General features: G+C 42.1%; 1 protein-coding gene across 3 annotated transcripts; it reads right to left on the reverse strand.

Annotated features, from left to right (window-relative positions):
• On the reverse strand, nt 165-20,903 carry GCFC2 (GC-rich sequence DNA-binding factor 2). 3 transcript variants are annotated; one of them, XM_021391078.1, is made up of 18 exons: nt 19,605-20,903; nt 18,751-18,861; nt 17,388-17,537; nt 16,671-16,889; nt 15,738-15,823; nt 14,408-14,523; nt 12,572-12,758; nt 11,521-11,644; nt 9,564-9,642; nt 8,256-8,368; nt 7,463-7,662; nt 6,733-6,886; nt 6,405-6,526; nt 5,289-5,365; nt 4,484-4,550; nt 2,202-2,348; nt 1,790-1,914; nt 165-1,346 (listed from the first exon to the last, which is right to left on the reverse strand). In XM_021391078.1, the coding sequence occupies exons 1-18, from the start codon at nt 19,879-19,881 to the stop codon at nt 1,232-1,234; spliced, it is 2,469 nt and encodes an 822-aa protein (XP_021246753.1). In that variant the 5' UTR covers nt 19,882-20,903; the 3' UTR covers nt 165-1,231. The 3 variants fall into 3 exon arrangements, with proteins under 3 accessions (XP_021246753.1, XP_021246754.1, XP_021246755.1); XM_021391079.1 differs by having other exon boundaries at nt 6,733-6,883; nt 19,605-19,964; XM_021391080.1 differs by having other exon boundaries at nt 1,232-1,346; nt 18,747-18,861; nt 19,605-19,739.

Below are 21,470 nucleotides of genomic sequence, written 5' to 3' on the forward strand. Positions count from 1 at the left end.
TTCTTGCACTCAAAAAATAGAAGTTGACATTATTTGCAACAGAACTCCTAATTCCTGAAGGTAATGAAGTGCCAGCGGTGCTCAAGTTTTTTTCCATACTTCACATAACATTCTTGTCACACATCCAAGACTTGAAAGCGTTAAGAGTCTCGTTAACACAAAAATATTTTTTACAATTGCTTTTATTTTAAGTCATTTTTTGTCTGTCACACTGATCAATGCTATTTACAATTAAAATAGTTTACAAAAATATATATTCTGTAACAAAAAATATAAAAATCACAGGGAATAAGCCTAGAAGAGTTAAATGCTAGACCCAGAACATTTTAGGGAAACAAGCACTAGTAAACTTACCAGAATTTGTGATGCACTACTGTTTGTACAGTAAAACATCCTTTTTATTCTGCAGCAGTAATATTTGCTGCAAATATGCAGAGTTATACAACATCAGAAATCTAACATGGGTACAATGAAATAAGGTTTAACGTGTCTTACTGGGAAGCAAAAGTAAGACTTTCTTAGAAAGTCAATTACTAGAAGGTAACTGAAGTTCTTCTGCTTGTCTGATAAATCAAGGTGTGTGACAACTCCAGGTCTGTGCACAAAGTCCAGTCTATATCTCAAGTACAAAGCTCCACTACAAATGCTACTGTGGGGAAGAACAAATGTAGTAAAGACATTGTCCTGTGCCATGTCTTACCTTCCTGAGCACCCATTTACCATCAGTAGATGCTCATCGGTCAAACTCCTCCCCGCACACAGACTGCCCGCTTCTGTGTCAGGATCAAAAAGCTACAACAAGCTTTCTAAGTGAAAAAGAACTCAATGAAGAGAACTCTACCTAAATCACAGTCAGTGGACAATAAGAGTTCAGTGACTCTGGAGTCAGAGTGATTCGGTGCGGTACTGAAAACAGCTTGTGAGGTTGTCCGCTCCCTAGCAGTGGTAACATTACAGGCACTCCCTTATTCCAGTTATCCTTCCCAAAAGAAGGAAGCAGTAAGGCTTTGCCAGATATTTCAGAACATCTCCACTTTACATTGACAATTGTGATTTCTAAGAGGACTCCTTTACCTAGGAGTAGATGGCAGAAGACATTTGAAAAAAAAAAAAACACAAAATATTTAACAGTAAAACGAGCGTAGGCAGGGTGCACTATTAAACATGACCACTTTCTTCGAGTGAGCATCAGGCTCGTTTCAGTAACAGACATGCTGCTTCTATAAAATCCCTACTTCCTGATCACGGATTTAAGATGTTCCAGTTTGTACTCTTCAATGAACTCTTCAGCAATACGCAGGGCCTTGACTTTTACCAACAGGAGAATAACCTCTTCCGTTTCATCACTATAAAAAAAAGTTGATACAGCAACACATTTAGACCTGACTTCAAAATCAATAAAGCTGAAATGTACTTCAAAGAGAGGCAGGGATCTCGACCTGACTGTTTGTCATCAGGTGTCCTTAGCTACACTGATCAGTAACTGCACCCAACATCTAGAGCCTCCAACTAGCCTGAACTAGTACTGCAAAAGCAATCCATTTTACTTGATGGACTGCATCTTTTGTTGTATGTAGGTGTCAGAAGTACATCACTGAAAGAGTTAAATGTATGAGATTTGAGGAGTTTAAGAATCATACAATCCTTAAGGTTGGGAAAGACCATAAAGATCATCTAATCCAACTGTCAACCCATCACCACCATGCCCACTGAAGCATGTCCCTAAAAGAAATATGAACATAAAGCATAGGAGGAAGCGCTGTATCCCGAGGAACATGCCATTTATTACCTGTGGTTATTCCTGTGAAGCGTACGTGCGCACTGCAGCAAATGCTGGCAGAAGTTCAGTAACTCAGGGAGAGTTGACCCACTTCCAAGATTCTGGAACCACCTTTCTGGGAAGCATGCAACCACCTGTTCACACAGAGAATATTTTGAGAGTTAAAAAAAAAAAGCTCTCAATAAAACTAAGTCACACCACTTCTAACAGAGACCGCTCCTGGCCAGCTCAGTTACTATTAGTAGTGTTTATTCTTCAGAAAACAGGATCGTCACTATAAGCAGTTGTTCCTAAAAGCCTATGAACCAATGGTTGCTTTAAAATGCTTTTATACACCAAGGTCATAAAAAAACTTCAAATGTTCAATAATTATACTTCATCTGCAGAGTACATCTGTCCCCGTGAAAATAAGACCTTTTACCTCTTTACACTTCTCCACATTATCCGGCCCTGCTGGTGTGTTCAGGAGGTTCAGAAGAAGGTAACGATTCAGCAGCTTGCTCAGTCCCAGATCACGGAGCGTATCTTCTTGTACAATCCCATCCCAAAGGAGAACATTGGACAACAGCTGCAGTAATGAAGAAACAGAACATGCAATACTTGGTGGCTGGAGGTATGGTAAAACCCAGAATTTCTTTTTTCTTTTTAAACTTAAAAGATATTATGTCCATCCAATTTCTGTACTCAGAAAACAGGATTTATTCTCTCCAAGCTTACAGCCAACTAGCCACCAATTAATAAGCTACATATTGGAAATAATATTACGAAGTAGAATAATTAATTTTACATGTGCCTATGAACTGTACCCTAATACACACACACGACCTCCCAAGGAAAGAAAGAGCATGTTACCAATCTAATTGGTTAACTACTTGCTAACACCAAAGAACAGGAGACAAGTATGGTTTATTTTTTCAGAGAAGAGCTGGGGGTCAAATCTGAAGCTGTATGTGTGCACAAAGACGTGGAGCCCTGCAAGAAACAGGGACCAACTGCAAGTGAGATCCAACTCTAAGAGAACCTTTGAGAGAATCTGTGACAGAACTGAAAAAAGAGAACCTTGCTGCATATGCTACATAAGACGATGTGCCACCAACCTCGTAACATAGGTGAGGCTGGTAGCCTTGGTCCATAGCAGCAAAAAGATTCTTTTTTATCTCAGTATTATTAGTTAGCAAGAGCTGTCTTCAGCTACCTGTATCTCTATAAAAATGACTGTTTAAAAATATTTAAGTCCAGTGTAAGAACATCACTGCTTTCCCCCTGAACACAGAATGGCTGATTTCAAGGTAAGTGCTGACCTCCAGGTATTTTACCCACACAGACACAGGACGTGACCTTAGCAGCCACGAGTCACAAAGCAGTCACAAAGCCCACGACTGCTGCATGTTTCTGTAGAGCATTTGAGGATACATCCATGTGACTCCAGGAGCTAGTAGGCAGGTTGGACTATATGATGGCACAAGCATCAGTATCCTCAGCTGTACTCTCACGTTAGAATAGTTCCTGTCTCACCTCTCACCCAGCCTTTTATTAGTATCCTCCCACGCAATTTCTGAGCATGGTTTAGAGGCCATTCCAATACACAGTCTGAGGATGACTACCTGCTTTGAAAGAGCGCAGACAGGGGCTGCACGATGGCAGTCTGAAACCCAGATAAGTTACACTAATAAGCTGTTGAATAGATCCCAAGAGTTGAACACACATGACTTGCAGTGCTGCTTACTCTGGGGCAAATGAATTCAGACCTTCACCCCAGAAAAAAAAAAAAAGAGGCAAACTGTCAACAGATACCTAATGCAAGAACACTTCAAACTGTTCTGCACATCGCCACTGCTAAAGAGAACACTGACAGTGAAGATGGAAAACAAGCTAAAAGGAGAAAACTTCAGTCTGCAGTGACAGACCACCGGTCTCGCTTTTAGAAACATGCATTCATTTGGCAGCACATTTAGATCAGGTAATACACAATCTTAGAAGGTGGGACCAGAATCTTAAGTCTGCTTAGTCTCTGCTGGGTATCTGAATCCTCAAGTCTCAAGCTCCCTCTTGCCTTCTCTGCATCTGTCCAAGACAAATCCTTCCACAACAGCTCATCGCAGGAGTGAATATGGCAAGTCCTCAACAACCCCAGATTCCCTGACTTCTCCGCAGGAATCTGCACCGTGGCAGCAGGAAGCCTATGCAGGGCTGTTATCATGGCTTACAGCCTCTCCCTTGTTGTCATCGATAGCAGGGGAACTGGGATTTGAATGTGTTTTCATGCATCTAAATCTCATGTTTAGTACAAATCCAAATATACTCATAAAGGAAACAGATCTAAGAGGGAATTGAATCACAGGCATTCAGAAATTCCTAACTCAGCACTTTAGAAATAAAGCTATACTAATACACTTACACGAACACGCAGGGATTGTACTCTACAAGGAGAGCAACACGCACATCATATGCACATAGTGAGGAAAGAGACCCATTAATGCAGTGTCAGTGACAGATCTGAGGAAGGTCAGCAGGAACAGATGATGAAATTGAAGTCTCTTTAACGTGTACCAGTCAGGTAAGCGTAAATAGCTCACTGACAAAAACAGCTGATCTTCCTACTAAAATATATGAAACTCTCACTTGAGATGCGTCCCCTCAAAGACTACGAGCTACTTTTAACCAAATGGATTTTCAGAGAGAAGATGAGTAGTTTTTCTTTACCTTAACAGCTGACCAAAACCGCCTGTCTCGGAATTTTGAACGTGGCGATGATTTGTCTTCCACAGCGCTGGCCATACCAACAAGATGAGGTAAAAAAATAAGATAAGCAGACAATTCATCTCTTAAACACTGATGAATTACAATTATGGAATTCTTTCAGTGATGACAACCAGAATAAAGGTCTAGGGAAACAGATGCTAATTTGAACTCGTTACAATACCCAATGAAATTAGCAATTGGAAACGCTCGAGTCTGTTTAATGGATTCTGATCAAAACAGCCCTGCTTGTAACCAGACAAACATGCTGCACCAGGTTTAGCAATGCTTCTCTCCTAGCTGTATCCCACATCTACCAGACTCTCATTAGTTACTGCCTCTCTAAGACAGTCCAGCAATTAGCATCAGCAGTATAAACTATCTGAGGAACGAAAGGAGGAATCAAGCGTAGAAGGGGGAAGAGACCACCAAAAACAACACAAGCCCTCAGATACTGTAAGTTAATATCACAAAGCCAGACTCAGGACTGGACCTCAAAAACTAAAAGCTTTCCAGTTACTAAAACTTTTAGTTACAGGAGCAAAAAAGCGTGAAGTTGACTGTGGAGTTACTCTTGTCAGAAGGAGATCACAAACATTAAGGTAACGATTCCTTTAATGAGACAACAGAAGGCACATTTGTTCCATTTGTTCATGGATACCTACAGTATTTCACCTACACTTGTGAGGAGAAGGTACAGAAAAATAGAACTAAAAAAATAAGAATAAAAATTTTAAAACGTAAAAAAATATTCCCAGAGTCAGCTTACCTTTTAGGATACAGAGGGATAAAGACATCTTCCTCCACAGACCTCTTCATCCTTAGGACAACCATGTTAATCAAATCCTGTTTAAAAAAATTAACACATCCTCATGAGAAAAAGATCTCACCTTCCATTTACAACAATTTCAGGTAGTTATTTTGTTAATGTGGAAATGAAATATGCTAATTCAGCTGAATGCAAGTGCCACTGCATATAATACACACAGAGATCATGACTACCTTAAAGAGCTGTGAGCGAGTCTCAGCTTTAACCATCTGCAGGGTTATCTAAGAGGATTTTCTTTAAAGACTAATACATTTTCCAGATATGAAGTTCTACTAAAAAACCACAACAAAACTCCATGGCAACTACACAAACAGAATCTTACCTGAAGTTGTCCACTTGAAGTCAAGAGTGGCAACTGCATAAACGTTTATTATTTCTTTTCATATTAAGGGCCTAAACATCAACCTGGTTGCACCTTCCTTATGCTAGATAAACCTTCGGATTTACATGGGAATAAAACCAGAGCTGGGCTAAGAAAGGGTATGCTGCAGTGAATATTTATATAAGGTAATTACCAGACGATCACTAGGATTAGTGAAGCAATCTTTTTCCCAACCAATTAACTCGTATTTTTTTTTTCCCATTTCTGCTGTGAAGATGAATATAAAGAAGCATTTCCTTGTTTTTCTAGTCTGTATCTATGTCAGGACTAAAAACAAACCAAGCTGACCACTGGAATACTACTAGCATTTAAATATCAAATTTTGAAAGATACTTAAATCCAAGTCTAAAATTTCTGACAATTTTTCTCGTGATGAAGCAAGACATTAAATCTACAAACTGATTTTGGACAGGGACAGGCACCATTCCTCCAGGAACAGAGACTGACACCCGTGTCAGGAGCACCCCGTGCCTCACAACCCTCAGAACAGCATCAGAATACTGAAACTTTAACCGTTACATGTTCTGACTATACAGTGACAAAACAAAGTAATCAGAGCTGAACAACGTCAGGAGACCACCCTAAGTGCACACAGAAGCACGCCCAGGAAGCGCACGCAGCGGATCGAGACTTTCCTTCCTTACCTTATCGAGACTTACCACCACAGCCCTTACCTGTTTTGCTCGACTGCATTCACTTTTGGACAGGACTTGTTTCTCAAATACATTATTGCAAAGCCGTACAAGGTTCTCAGTCTGTGCAGTCGATAAAGGATCCCACACGTTCTTTACAAATACTGAAAAACAGGAATTTATTCCATTCACGATATCCAAGTGGCTAGCTGCTCTAGTTTCAAGGAAGTAAAGGTTCAAAAAGCTAAAGCCTTCATTTACAGTAACCTTAACAAGTACTTGTAACTCTTAACAGAATTTTACATTTACCACTTATTTAAGGTTTGACTACCTAGCTGCAGTGAACATTCTCAAGACAGCCTTAATATACCTGTAATTTTTGGCAGAATAGTTTTTTCAATCACTCTAGGCAAAACTTCCCCATCAGGATCATCATCTCTTTTTGATTCAGGTGACTTTCTGGCACCGCTGAATTCTTCCACAGCCTTGAACCAGGGCATCTCTTCCAAGTCTGCAGAATTCTGCTGAAAGACCATTCCTATTAGTTGCTCAGCCAGTCAGGATTGAGAGGAAAAGCCCCATGCAAAAATCCATCCAGTGATACCACAAAGATTCTCATTTACCAATTTTACATGGATTCTAATCACCGAATGGACCAAAGCAGCAAGTTAAAACTGAATTAAAAGCTAGATTTCAGAGGGCAGGGTTGTTTAAACATCAGCAAACAACTCCATATTAATCCAGATGCAAGTGATTCATATACAAGCAACCTGACAAGAGGAAAAGATGCCCTCCTTCTAGTAAAAACACGCATCTCAAGCTCGGGAATGCCCCTGTTACCCATGGCAAAGCTCCCATACACCAGCATTCCCTGCCCAGCGTGCCTCAGTCCTGTCATACTTGAGCTGCCAGAAATACCCACGGATCTCGTCAGTCAAAAAGAAGAGTACAACAGAAAGGACAAGTTTGCAAAGACAGCGCAGATCAGAAACATGGCAGACTTGACTGAGTACTGCCTACCCAGAAGCCTAGGGGATATAGTAATACATGAACACACACACAAAATTTTTCACAAAAATAAAGTCTGATGATACACCTACCTCAAGAGGACTCCAATTCATTAACTCAACTCTGACCAATGGATTTAAAAGCTTAGGCAGGCAAAAACTGATGTAGGCATCACAGTAAGAGTCAGGAAACTTCTCTTTCCACTCCTGGAATTTCAACAGGATTTTTCTGATGTCACAAAAATCTGCATGGACATCTTCAAAGATTTTCCTACTCTCTTCTAAAATGTTATCTACGGATAATATTCAATGGGAATAAAAAGAAATAATCACAGAATTTACTGAGGCGTAAGCTGAACAGTTTATGCATCTACAGAACATAAGAAATATCTTTATGACAACAACATTTGTCCTATCTTTCACACCTCTTACACTGAAACGGGTTTTAAAACCAGCACTCTGGAAAAGCATTTTTCAGAAAAAAATACAGAAGACCACAAAAAGACTTCTGCAATTTTGAACAACTGCACGGATTTAAACATCCATTACGTTTCGTATGTCTCTTAGAATCTCAGACCCCAAAATCCTTCTACTGTAATTCAGAGATTACGCACCGTGCCTCTCCCAGCTCCTCGTGACCTGCCCACGCCAGGCAGTTAAAACCTCCATTTAAAATACGTTCCAACTTCAGAAAACAAACTGATTATGTTAGAGAAGCCTACAATCACATCTATTCTTCCTAAGTCATTGGTCAGAATTGTTTAAATGCATTAACTCTGTGCTGTAGAAAATAAATGATACACAAATTCAAAGGGAGTATTTCTTCACTATCCTTTGAAAATCCTTATAAACGTCAGAGGAATTCTGTTCTCCTATACTGACCGACCTTTGCTCTTCTGGAACTCAGTCAGCTCTGTCACAGCCAGCTCGTCGTCACTCGACATGCCTTCGTGGTGAGCAGCTTTCTGGGAGCGCTCTCTCAGCTGGCGTCTGCAAGTCCTGCATTTTGAGATGAGCTCAGGTGAGTTATCGCTCCCCAGGTACACACGCAGAAGGAAGCTCAATGATATACTAAAAACACGTGGTGAGAGCAATAGCCCAAGGAAATGCAATCAGGAAGCAGAAGTAATTACCCAACCCTAAGGACACAGGCCGGACCAATAAGGTACTTTGCGAGCTGCCAAAGCAGATGAGAAGTGCCTCTAACAGCCTTCACCTCACCTCATCCCTACTAATGACTAGTAACTCTCCCCACCTGAAACACCAAGCATCTAGCATGGTACTGGATACTCTCCCTGACAGACGTAGTCTGTAAGAAACCACTCAGCAGCCAATCACCTCAGTTCTAGACAGCTTATGCAGCAACTCCTGTAAGAACTGTGACTGCACCCAAGTCTCAGCTCAGCACAGAAATGTTACTGTCACAGCACCACATACCACAACGGCTTGCAAAATCAACAGTTTGCCTCTGTCACAAGAAAGTTATATTTATACGTATTATTTGCATAGCAGAGATCCTGCAGGCAGTTATTTACATCACTTAGCAATAAAGGTTAAGGGTTGGCTTTAAGCAAAGTTCTACTATGTCATTTTTCAACCATTAAAACTCCTGAGTCCTTAACTGCGTCAAAGCACAGCTATGAGTCAAAGCACCAACGCAGCTGGAACAGTTTCAGAGCTCCCAGTAACAGGTAACAGAGACAGGCTAGATGTTCTTCTGCTCCACCCACGGCCACCCCAGCAGCAACCATACCACCTGCCTATTTTTGCTGTCTATGCAATAGTTAAAAAAAAAAATAAATGTATTTCTATACATAACAACAATATTATTTATTCCAACAGCAGGGAAAAATCTACTCTCAGCTTTGTAAGCAGTTTCAATTCGACTTACTTTAAATTCAGAATTAGACGGGTTGAAACTCAATGATCTTTGAGCTCCTTTTCAACTCAGGCCGTTCTACAATTCTGTGATTCTAAGAATACCTATCAACATTCAGATTCCAATCAGCATGAGGAGAACCACATTAACAAATAGATGGTTCCCAAATACCTCGAGCTTTGGAAAGGAAATACATTTGTGTGTGTACGTATAATCTCATTTAGTAATCCTGCAGATTTACATTCATCCCTGCATAAGTGACAGGAAACCGACACACATTTATTACAGAAAGATGGAATTACACATAACAGATACCTTCGATGCTCACAGGTTTTCAGAAGTTTCATCTTTTCATCACTTTCCAATCCATCATCAGTTGGTTTGTCATTCCCAGCTACCAGAAGACAGGAACAAGACAAAGTGGTATGATTTAAATGTTCTTTTGTTCACTGAATGCAGAACACTGATTCAGTTTCCAAATGAAGAACAGAAGCAAATAAAGGTATATAAAACCTCCTGATGAAAAATTCCAACAGCGTCTAGCATAAAGCACAGTCAACGTTGTAAGTGAACTGTAGGACAGATGTGGGTGTTCCCCTGTGCAGCGGAATTGCCAGGTCACAGCCTGAGCCAGCAGGTGAGCACCTGAGTGCCCAGAGCAGGGGAGCCGTGTCCACCCTCCCCCTCTCAGAGATGCTTCCAGCTGCACTTCCCAGAGCGGGTACACACTCAGAGTCCGTGTGGTTTGCACCCCCTCCCCCCCCCCCCCAAACCTTCACATGAGTTAGAACCGGAGAGGGTTCCCTCCCTGAGCTCACTCTTTTCAAGCTGCTGCCAGTTATCAGAAGGGGTGAGTCCATTCCTTTTTGTCATCCTGTTCTATAGCGCCTGTATCCCAAATAGAGGCTCTGCATCACCTCTGTTTGCTTCACACCTTGTAACCAGTGATGAAATACCAGCCAAGGCTGCCCCATCCTGGATGGGGATGGAAGACAGTGCCTACCACAACCTGTTCCTAGCAATGTGAAAGGCAAGGGTAAGGACTGAGCCTGCACGCTAAACACGAAAGCACGCAATGAACCGAGTAGCTACTGGGGCTTAGTTCCAACTTCCACAATTCACACATCATTGCATTTAGGTTTCAATAGTCAGCTCCCCACTGTCTCCTGTTATTTGTGTCTCCATACGTGTCCCAAATTACCCCTACTGATTCCTCAGTTCAACAGAGAAGTAGAAACCAGAAGCATTTTCTACTTGGGTAATTCATTTGTATCGGTGTCAGCTGGCTCAAGCGCACACAAGATACAAAAGCAGCTGTCCCTCGACTGACGCACTTCAGTATAAGAAAAAACAGCACTTCCATTAAATAAAACTAGGAACACAACAATTAAAAGCTCTCTTAAACGTTCAAGAACAGGTTCATTTCTAATTAGCTGAAAATAAAGTAGTCTTTAAATGGCTGCTACTAACACAAGTACTCTTTTCCTCTTACCACCTGCTGCCAGCCTAGGACACCATGTTACAAAGCTCCACGTGCTGCTAGCTGTCTCTAAGCACTATTTCCTCCTGGGTAGACAGAAACCTGAACCCAGGAGTGGTAGTTACAAAAAATTGGTGCATCTTGTCTCCGTCTGTTCACAGCAGCTCAAAGCATACCGTGCTTTGCTTTCCTAAACAGGTTTAACCTGGATTTTGTTTCCTTAAACAGCAACAGATGAAGAGTCTCTTTGCACACAACTGATGCACCAGCGTGGAAAGAAAACACAAGATGAGAGAAAATGGTACTAATTTTTCCTACAGTGACTAGAAGACAGATTCTGTTTGGAATAAAATCTCTACATAAAAAGGCTTAGTTCTTCATGTCCTTCCCTTCCCTGCCCAGTTTGAAATCTACATTTCAGGCACACACTTTTAAGTGATGTCGCCAAGTAAACGCGCTCCTTTTTCATGTATTCACAAACAACAGAATCCTGTACCAGCTTAAGATCTACTAAAAAACAGACTCAATTTTTCTTCTCAAGTACTGGCTGACAAGCACTGAGATCAATAATGCAGAACTTACGGAGCACCTCATGCTCTATTCACTACCACCAAAGTGATCCAGCGGGTCTTACTTCGGTAAGGATTTCAACTAAGGTATATAGCACAATATATCTACCGACAACACAAAGGGAGCAAAGATTAAAAACAAAATATAATCCAAAAATTAACTGTGTTCCTACTTACAGAATGAGCATTTCAATAAGAAAGGAACTTGTAACTTCATACTAACTTGCCAGATGCTGCATATAAGCAGATTCCATTTTGAGCTCATCTTGCCTTCGTTTCATTACTGACGTGGCTCGTTGCTGAAGAAGAGCATGCACAGCAAATTCCAGCTCATTTATGTATTTCAGCTGAAATATGGTAAACAGTAATCAGCTTTGAAGAAAATAAATGAAAGTTTCCACAGGCTTTCAAGCACAATGGTGAAATTAGAACAAGGAAACTTAGAACAAAGATTGAAAAGCAAGAGCCTGCTCATTGGAGTTCTCCAGGCTGTTTAAGACTGAAAACCACAAACTAAATGCCAACTGCCTAATACAGGACTACCTAAGACCCTATCCAAAAGTGTTCAACAGGACACTACTGGTGTTATTAGTTTGCTTTCTGTCTGCCTTTGAACACCTAGCCATCAAAGGAGGCATAACAACTAACACTAGTACTCGTTGGAGTTACATAAAAGAGACTCATGGGCTGCAATGCAACTGACATTAATTAGATCTGACAGCACTTTCACCGAGGCTGAACTTAGGGCAGCACCTTCCAACCTTCCATCATTTTTTTTTTTTTTTAAATACATAAGGTTTACAGTTCAGGAAAGAAATACAGCAGATAATGTACGTAGACAAATCCTCACACAATTCAGCTAAATACCAACTCAAACCTAATGTAAAATCCTTATTACTAGTCACGGGTTACATTTTCAGATCTCAAAATTGAATCTAAGTCCCACCTCTCATACAGCTCTAGCACACTCTAGTTACTACACTTGAAGCAAACTTCTTCCAGTAACATTTTGTTTTTATCCATCACAATCTCTGTGAGCCCGCAGCTCAAGTCAGTCTAAATACACTAACTTAATAATCATTTTAGGTTACGGTGAGGGGTGGCCTGTTTCTCCTTTTGTTTCCTCTTACATTCCAGTTTCTGATAGAGTTGATTTATAATTGGTCATCTCTCGTAATTGTTTCCAAACAAGAAATCTCATTTTTCATCGACAGAATGCACCTTTACCATCTTAAAGAAACGGGTGGCAAGGGAGGGGAGGAAAACATACATACCTTTTCATTGAAACAGTTTACCAAGTTCTCTACGTATGTTTTCATGGCTCTGTAGAACTTATAATTCATAGCAGCCTCTGAAGACTTCTCCAATTCCTGGACAGTTATCTTTGAACTTTCAATGTCCTCCACATATTTTCCATACTCCCTCTGGTGGGCACGGTGCACATCCTGCAATGACGCTATCCTAAAAAAGAAAAAACTCGGGCAATTAAAACCATGACAAGTTAACTGTTAACATAGTCCTGAACATTTTCCAATTAAAACAAAATACAAAATCCTTGCCTGTGCCAATAGCAGCACCTGCATTTGAGCTAAAAAGAATTGCAAGATTTACTCATGTCAGCATTTGCAGAAGTTTTGTGTGTGGACAAGATTCACACCCTGGAAAAATCAAATGTCACTTCCCTAGTGCTAGTTCTGAAAGCACCAGCACAGACATTTAACCATACCCCTCACCACAGCATGCCCCTGAAGAACACAGTAAGGCACGTCTAGCCATGTCACACTAAGGCACATTCTACTCAAGTTAATGTGGGTAGAACTACAGCATACATCAGTATCTCCACAGCCACTTAACTGAAGCTGCAGGGACAGAAGCACGTAAGCACTCACCTTGTGCTCATCACCCAGTACAAACCATCCGAGCACTTTTGTTACTAACCATACAACCCAAGAACCTATGCTTACAGCCGTCATTAAGTATCAGTGAAATACCCCAGAAAAGATTACATTTATTTAAAAAAAAAAGAAAAAAGAAGAACTGTAACAATCGCCTTACCTATCTCATATGATTGCTCTGTTTAAGAAAGACTTTAACAGAACCCAGAAGCTAACCTTAATTTGATTTGCTTCCCAGAAGGAGGGAACAGTTTTCAGTCAAAACAATTCAGTTAAGATGTTCTCCATTGCCCCAGAAGTTAAAAATGGAAATGAAAAAACAGCCTTCACAAGTCATTCCAGGATTTAACACACTCAGTACATCTGTAAGGCTTAATATTACCCAGCTATTACTACCTGACATGTTCTCCCTCCCCTTCTGGTTACTTTCCAGACAGGTTTCCCACTCTTGATAGCCTTTCACATTTGACTGTACACGATCTCCCACTTTATTTCCTTCATTTCTTTCAGGCAATCAAGGCCAAAAAAAGCACACAATTCCACGGAAATATTTAGTGCACTTCAGCTGCAATGCTTCAAAGGCAAGCAAGCCAGCGGCACTCTGTACAGAACAGCATACGTACATAGGGATTCTCACAAGCTAACAGGATGCGACTGTATTTCAGCTGTATGATGCTACTTGCCTGAACTTATGACAACCGCTGCTTCTGGCTGCATTAGCACTGACAGGTGATGGGGATGGCTACCTCGGTAGCTTCGGATGCCTGAGCCCATCCGTCCTTCTCACACACTCCCTTGGAAGTTCCCACCTCCACCCAGGACATTGCTGCTGCCCAGTGCCCTGTTTAAACAGGCTACAAAAGAACCCCTATGAAAGGACTAGGATTGCCAGCCCTATCTGCCCTGAGTGAAGTTTTCCTTCCTTGGCAAACATAACATTGTGCCTACACTCCTTTAAGAACTACCAGCACGTAGAATAAAGCAGCAGGTTTTTACAAGTGATAAAATCCTTGAGAAGTCCAAATACTCCCCTACGACAAAGCACTGCCAGGTCAAGCTAAAATCTGTGATGCTGTGCTGAACATTACAACAAGCACAATACATAACTAACCCAAAAATCCTTCAATACTCAGAAGAAAGAATAAGACTTCAGAGCTGCCATCACTTTGTGAGGAAACGAACGCCCCAGAAATTCATACTAAAAGCAGTGTTTACCTTTCAGTCAGTCGCTTTTTTACAGTTTCCAAGCTCACAGGTGGTAAGGAAACACAAGGATCAAACGTGGGTTTAGCTGCTTGAGATTTACACAGGGAAGCATCCCTGTAAGTTTCCTAGGAGAATTGCAACACTTTTAATGCATAGTTTACACAAATCTAATAGAATTTTAATACACAATTGATGTAGGTTTCTCCTCTGCAGCTTTAGAGATCAACCAAACATATCATTTGAATACATAAGGCGTATGATAAGAAGGTGCACGTTTCAATGATCAAATTAAGTAATTTCCATACAACACAAAAGCAAAACTGAATACATAAAAAGCTGTGTATTTGTGGTGTACACAATGTACACACTATATACATACATAAGTTGTACAACACAATCTGTAATTTAGGGTCAAGTAGCTCTCAGTCTGAAGACACTAATAGCTTCCAGCAATATATAATGGTTCAATACTGACAGCTGAGACCTCACTGGTATTGTTATTTTAAATTTAGGAAGTAGAAATAAACTACAGCCAAGCAATGATGATAAAGATAGAACTTTCATTCTGACAACTTGGCTTGACTGTTATTATAACTATAAAAAAACCTATCTCCAACCATTTTAACGTATGAATTAAATGACATTCTGCATTCTAAAACAGCAGAAGTTTGTGGGGTAAGATCTAGCCAAAACACAATCACTTGAAGTCATCAAGTCCACGGAGTCTGAGGAAACGGTCACAAGTTGCAGCGGGGAGACTTAGATTAGATATAAGGAAAAGCTTTTTCTCTCCAAGAGCGGTCAGGCGCTGCAAGGGGCTGCCCAGGGAGGTGGTGGAGTCACCGCGCCGGCCGTGTCCAAGAGGTGAATGGATGAGGTGCTACGACACGGGTTAGCAGCTCAGTGGGCAGGAATGGTGACAGGAGGGCGGTTGGACTACATGGTCTTGTAGGTCCCTCCCAGCCTTGTGATTCTATGGCCAAGAAGGTCTGTTACTAAAACCTTTCGCAATCACCTGAACAGCAAAAACAAAGGGTTTTCCAGAAACGAGTATGAGGACCTAAGAACCAGTTACACTGGATTTGAAATTCAGCAGCAATCTTCCCAATCCTCCAACTACTCCCATTTAGCAGGCAGTAATTTCTACACCTTTCCCTTCTGACATAAAGAACTGGTAACTCAGGTTTTCCTAGTCTGATACAGGACAGATAGCCAAAAACAAAACTTCCACCTCATCAGAAAAAGCATTCTTGCCAATTATTTACAAGAAAAAAAAAACCCCACGTCTCTTGCCTATGAGCAAAAAGCAGATTTCAATAGTTAGGAAAGCACATATCACCTGAGAGAGTTTGACAGCTTTCTTTATTTGCTGTTCTTCCCACTTTGTTTCTGCTTCGTCATCACTTGATTCATCACTCGCAGGCACTAGAAGTTAAATCAATCATTAGCACACAACATTATGCCCTTCACCTATTTCCCCACCCTTGACCCAATACCCTCCTCCTTCAAAAACAATAACACCTCCCACAGCCATCACAAGGAAGCGTTACAAACAAATGACAGCAGATGTAAGCCTGTACACAAAGACCATTTCCAAATTGGAAGATTTAGAAATGGCAACTGGATTTTGCAGAATCCACATCAATATTCGTTCACCGAAGAGTTTCTCAGATTAATTCCGCAGTACCAGAAGAACAAAGGTCAAATGTCTCAAAGCAAAGCTGCAGACAGTGTGAGACTTCGAATACAGTTAGACTACAACACGGGGACATTATACACAAAATCCTTACATGTTCTAAAATGCACAGTCTACTACAGACACAAACGTTTCTCTATAGCATTTATTACAACTACAGAATCAGATCTTATCTACGCATTACTTACGACCATTATCCAAATAATAAAGCAGTTGGTCTACAAGTCTGGCAAACCAGTGCTTTCTGTACATGAAACTACAAACAGCAAGATGAGTTAAGAAGCACCAGAAAAGCCACGTACACTGCGTGTGCAGTAAGTTTGCTACTTCCAAAGGGCTGGGCTGGTTTGGTTGGTGGTTTTTTGTTTGTTTTTACCCCTTTTCAGTAACAGTAGTAATGTCAGCGCATGGAGAGCAGAATAACATCCCACACAAACCTCATGGACCAAGATTTATGGTCTTTTGTCAAGATCAAGAGCAAAACCTTGCGCTGCACTCTTTACCGGGCAAGTCTCACATTCCTCCAGACATCAGTAAAAGAAAGACACAGCCTTGGGAGAAAAGGCACAAACTCACCCATGTGTTCAGCCATCCTATGCCTAAGACTTCTCATTTTAGGAACAAAACGGAGATTATTCATATCAGACTCATCCTCACTCTCTAAATCACTGCTCTCTCTTCTCCGAGAAAGCTGACGATCATTTGAAACATCCAGGGGAAGATAATCAGCTTGGGTCCTGGCTAGGTGACGTTTCCTCCAAGCAGCTGCAATACAGCCTGCACTGGGGATACAACCTGCATTCAAGAGAAACAAAATCTAACCAAAAGACTGAAAGCAACACTATCGCTCCTAGTGTAAATAACCAACACAGTTCACTTTCGTTGTACAATTGAAATTGAAAAAGATCCTTAAAAAACAGCTCTTAACTTGAAAACAAAGCTCAGACTTTTTCTTTCAAATAAATTGATAGCCTGTCTTTTTCCAGCTCTTTAAAAGATCAAGACTACTATACCAATCAAGTTTACAAAGCAATTCGAACTTCACTAATAAAACAGTAGATAAAAATAATTTTTTTAATCTCAAAGTGAATTATGAATCATTAAATGATTTTTTTTTGCTGCTTTTGTATTTCCTCCAATATCAGTCGTTATAATTCCTAATTTATTTCCTGAAACTAACACAGAATTACGACAAGCACCTGCAATCAAAAACACCAAGCAACTGTCGCTATTCTTTCAGGACGGCCCTGACTCAGCATAAACACCATGCTTAAAAATATCCAGGAAACTGACCTGGTGACAGATCCTTCCTCCTCTGTGACAGGTTGGATTCATTTTCAGAGTCTGCACTGTTGTAGTCTTCACTTAGTGAAGAATAACTTTCTTCCTTCGTCTCTTGAGCGCCTTTAGTGTTGCCAGTCCCAGGCTCCAACTGAGCTATTTCTGTTTCAAGAGAAGAAAGCAAGACTCCTTATCTCAGTTTCAGCTGCTGGAAACTGATGTGCCATGTAACTGGTTACCGTCAGCTATTTAGACTACAACAAAACAAAGACTGGTCACAGATCTACCTCCACCTGATCTTATCTCAACATGCCAAACATCCATGCTTTCCAATAAAGGTATTTACAAGCCAGATCTTGTCTGGAATTGAGCACCCGTGTCAGTGCTGAACAAATATGTTCTTCTGACAGACCACATTTCCATGTACAAAAGCCATACATGAGCTCCCAGACGCCATCTGATCTGCACCCTGATAGGTCACAGCTTCACTTTTTAAATTCTATGTTTGAGAGAACGGGGAGCTGCTGTTTGTTTGGGTTTAGCACACTAACAATAAGGGACTGCTTATTTAATTTATAAAGTTTTCTGCATGTCTTGTCTACGATTATCTCAGAATTCTTCAAAAAAAGAAACAAACCGATTTATCTGTCACTACATCTCCTGCAGATTATCAGATTTCTGAACAGAATACACCACCTAAGAATGAGGCAAACTTTTTAGAAAAGTATTTATTTGAACCACACGATAATAAATTAGACTGAGGAAATAACTTCCTGTCTAGTAGTGGCACTACAGCATATCCATGAGCTGACAAAGGTTTCAAGAGGGTAAACAGAAGGGAAGAGAGCATCTAGACACACTTGTAAAGCAGGCAAGCCTCAAACATCCCCTAAGTAAACTTTACTATGATTCAATAGGACTCAGAATATTACAAGAACAATGAAAGCACTGATAACAGTCAAATAAAATACCTGTTTCAGTAGTGAATGTCTTAATAACACTAAATTTGAAGTTCACCATACATCCCATCAAAGCCCTACTAAGCACACATTTTCTCTAATGCACATATTCAGATTAAACTTCAATCTGAAGCAGCAAGTAGCTGCCAAAAGGCTCAGAAGACACGATGCTGAGGCACACATTTACCACAAGTTCCACCACCTCTGATTTACTGCAGAGGTTCTGCATACCCAGCTCTTCTCAAGAAGAATCTCCGAGCTCTGATCCTGTTTTTCCTACATCAGTATGAAAAACCCCGAGTTCAAATAACAGACAGAAGACACCTAACAGCCGTATTTGCACAATGCTCTTACTTATTTTATGATGTTTTCATAGAACTAAGGCTGATTTTTTTTAAAAAACTTGAAGTACTTACTTTTGCTTTCATCAGCTTCTCTCTCTGCAGACAGCGGACTTTTCTTCCTTTGAATTCTAAACGTTACTTCATTGAAGGATGGCTTTTTGATTTTAAAAAGTTCCTCGTCACCTGGATAGACAGAACGATTCTGAGTAACATATTAACAAAGACAGCAGTATATAGGCATGTAAGTATAAAGCGCACAGAATCTTTATAGACGCACTCTGCCTTTATTTTGAAGCTTCAACGACATCACGTCTCCCAAATTCTGTGGCCCTATCACTCAAGATCCCCACTTCTGAATTTACATCTGGGCAGCTAGGTCTTCTCGCTACGGCAGCAGAGGAGTTCTAATGCACCACTTTCTGTTGCAGTCTGGGTCTGGGTCCTTTACAAAGCAGCTCCCATAAGTCGCCCACACCTGCGTGGTGTGGCTAGCTATGAAAACAGCAGCCCAGATGAGTCAATCAAACAGCTAGTTTTCACATTTAAGTTCGCCCATCATTAACTTAACTAGCCATTGAATCACACAGAACTACAGAGTCATTCTAGTTAGAAAAGGTCTTTAAGATCAGCAGGCCCAGCCACCACCCAATACCCCGAGCCCGCACCGAGCCGCGCTCCCCTGTAAAGAGCCACGCGGTCTCCCCTGGGTCTCTTCCCGAGACGGAGCAACCCCGCTTTCCTCAGCCGCTCCAATTTATCTATTTTGCTTGTTCTCCTTCAGTTCTAAGGAACTTACACACGCACACACAGGCGCGTCTCTCCCAGCCCCTCGGACCCGCACCGCAGCGGAACCTCCCGACCCGCTGGAGGCCGCTCCCTGCCCCGGGCCCGTAAAGGCTCGCAGAAGCGCTCGCAGAAGCGCTCACCGTCCCGCTCCTCCTCCTCGCTCCCGAAGCTCAGCAGCGCCCTGGATCCCAGCGCCGGCTCCTCCGAGGGCAGCGGCCGCTCCGCAGCGGCTCCGGCCCCCGCAGAGGAGGAGGCGGCGCCGCGGTTCCCCTCGCTCTCCTCGGACTCCGCTTCCCTGCCGGGGTCGGGGCCAGGCAGCGGGGCGGAGACCCGTCCCTGCTCTTCGTCGCTGCTGCTGCCGCCACTGGAGGCCGCGCGCTGCCGACCGCGGAAGTTGCGCGGGGGCCGGCGAAACATTCTCCCGCACCCGCCGCGCAAAGCCCGCCCACCGCGCCTGCGCAAACCACGCCTTACCCGAGCTCCGAGCAGCGAGAGGCGGCCCGGGAGGAAGCGCTGGCGGTGAGGGCGGGGCCCGGGAGCGGGCGGTGACCGGCGCTGCGCGTGGCTGCGGGGAGCGTGGGGAGCTGGAGCCGGAGCCGTGGAGCTGTTAAGGACGTGCAGGATCGTCTAGTCCAACCGCAGCCCATCCCACCGTGCCCCTCAGTGCCACAGCTCCACGGTTCTTGAGCCCCTCCAGGGACCGGGATGCCACCACCTCCCTGGGCAGCCTGTGCCGATGCCTCCCCACTCTTTCCGTGAATAAATTTTTCCTAATATCCAGCCTGAACCTTCCAGAGATGGAAAGGTGTGATGATCTTGTGTGCAGTTAATTGATAGCTGGTGCATAAAGATCAGATGTATTTGAAGGGCTGTGTGCCTGCTCGTGGCAGGGGCTGCTGTACTGGGTTCTCCCTCTGACCTGCGTCTCGTTAAGTTGCAGTCAAAAGCTGATGGTGACTTTTTCTTTTCTTCTCTAGTTTTAGCTCACTGAAGGAATCAAACAAGTGCCAGCCTTGATATGAGGAAGTGGGAACACAGAATCATAGAATCATAGAATTAGCTAGGTTGGAAAAGACCTACAAGATCATCCATATGGCTGGGCAGAGCAGGATGGGTGGGATTTTGGGAAGTGAAGGCTGACGTTTGGTTTGTGCAGTGAGGAGTTGTAGTGCAGAGTGTATCATCCCTGCATCTCTGCAGTGTCATGAGCTGTGGAAAGCAAGCACATCCAGCTTCACGTTAAGCCACTACATTTACACTGGGAACAGAGCAGTCCTTTGCCTAAGGTTTTTGTGTCCCATGAGAAGTATCCTAAAGTAGTGGATGCTTGACATGCATTTGCTTAAATTCCTGCTTCTTTCCGTCCTTCATCTGTAAGGTGCCTCAGGAACCTTGTGAAGGAAGCTTCATTTGTGAAGCACCCTGTGCAGTAAGAACACTACAAAAAGTCTGGGCACTATTCATCTTGCAAATACTATTCACCTTCACTGGAAAATGTTGGTGGGTCTTCTGAAAAACACAAAATATTTGTGCAAGTAATGGAACTAAACTTTTATAGGAATTTGTGCCTAAAAAAATGATTTTATTTTGAGTTTTGATGAAAAGCTTCATTATAACTTTGGAACTTACGTGTGCTTCCGCTATGTGCTTTCTCACACTCACTGTGGAATAAAGTCAAGGACAGTCTGAGGGTGCACAGTTACACTGAATTTATCCCATGTAGTTGTGTACAATGCAGAGTTTGGTGACGTACGTCAACCAGGAATAATTCCAATGAAATTACTTGTTTCTTCTTTACTATTCCAGCACTGATGCTTCATGATGCTGAAGAGATCTTGAGATTTGCCTAGGAGCTTGTTGTTCCCCTGACATTGTTTTAACAGCACCTTTTCTTTTCTGTGACACTTTCATTAAGTCTAGAGAGTTTCTCCTCACTCATCTGATCTTAAATTCTTCCATAAAGGTGATCTGGTGAGTGCTACTTTTGTAGGACTGAGCTGGATGCT

Source organism: Numida meleagris, chromosome 3, assembly GCF_002078875.1.
Source record: "Numida meleagris isolate 19003 breed g44 Domestic line chromosome 3, NumMel1.0, whole genome shotgun sequence".
In the NCBI taxonomy this organism is placed as follows: domain Eukaryota; kingdom Metazoa; phylum Chordata; class Aves; order Galliformes; family Numididae; genus Numida; species Numida meleagris.

Coding starts and splice junctions, on each gene's coding strand:
- GCFC2 (XM_021391078.1), bottom strand. CDS start 19,881: ATGTTTCGCCGGCCCCCGCGCAACTTCCGCGGTCGGCAGCGCGCGGCC. Junction 9,643..11,520: donor TTATATGCAGCATCTGGCAA/GTTAGTATGAAG, acceptor GTCTTCTGGTAG/CTGGGAATGACAAACCAACT. Junction 1,915..2,201: donor ATGTGGAGAAGTGTAAAGAG/GTAAAAGGTCTT, acceptor CTGTGTGAACAG/GTGGTTGCATGCTTCCCAGA.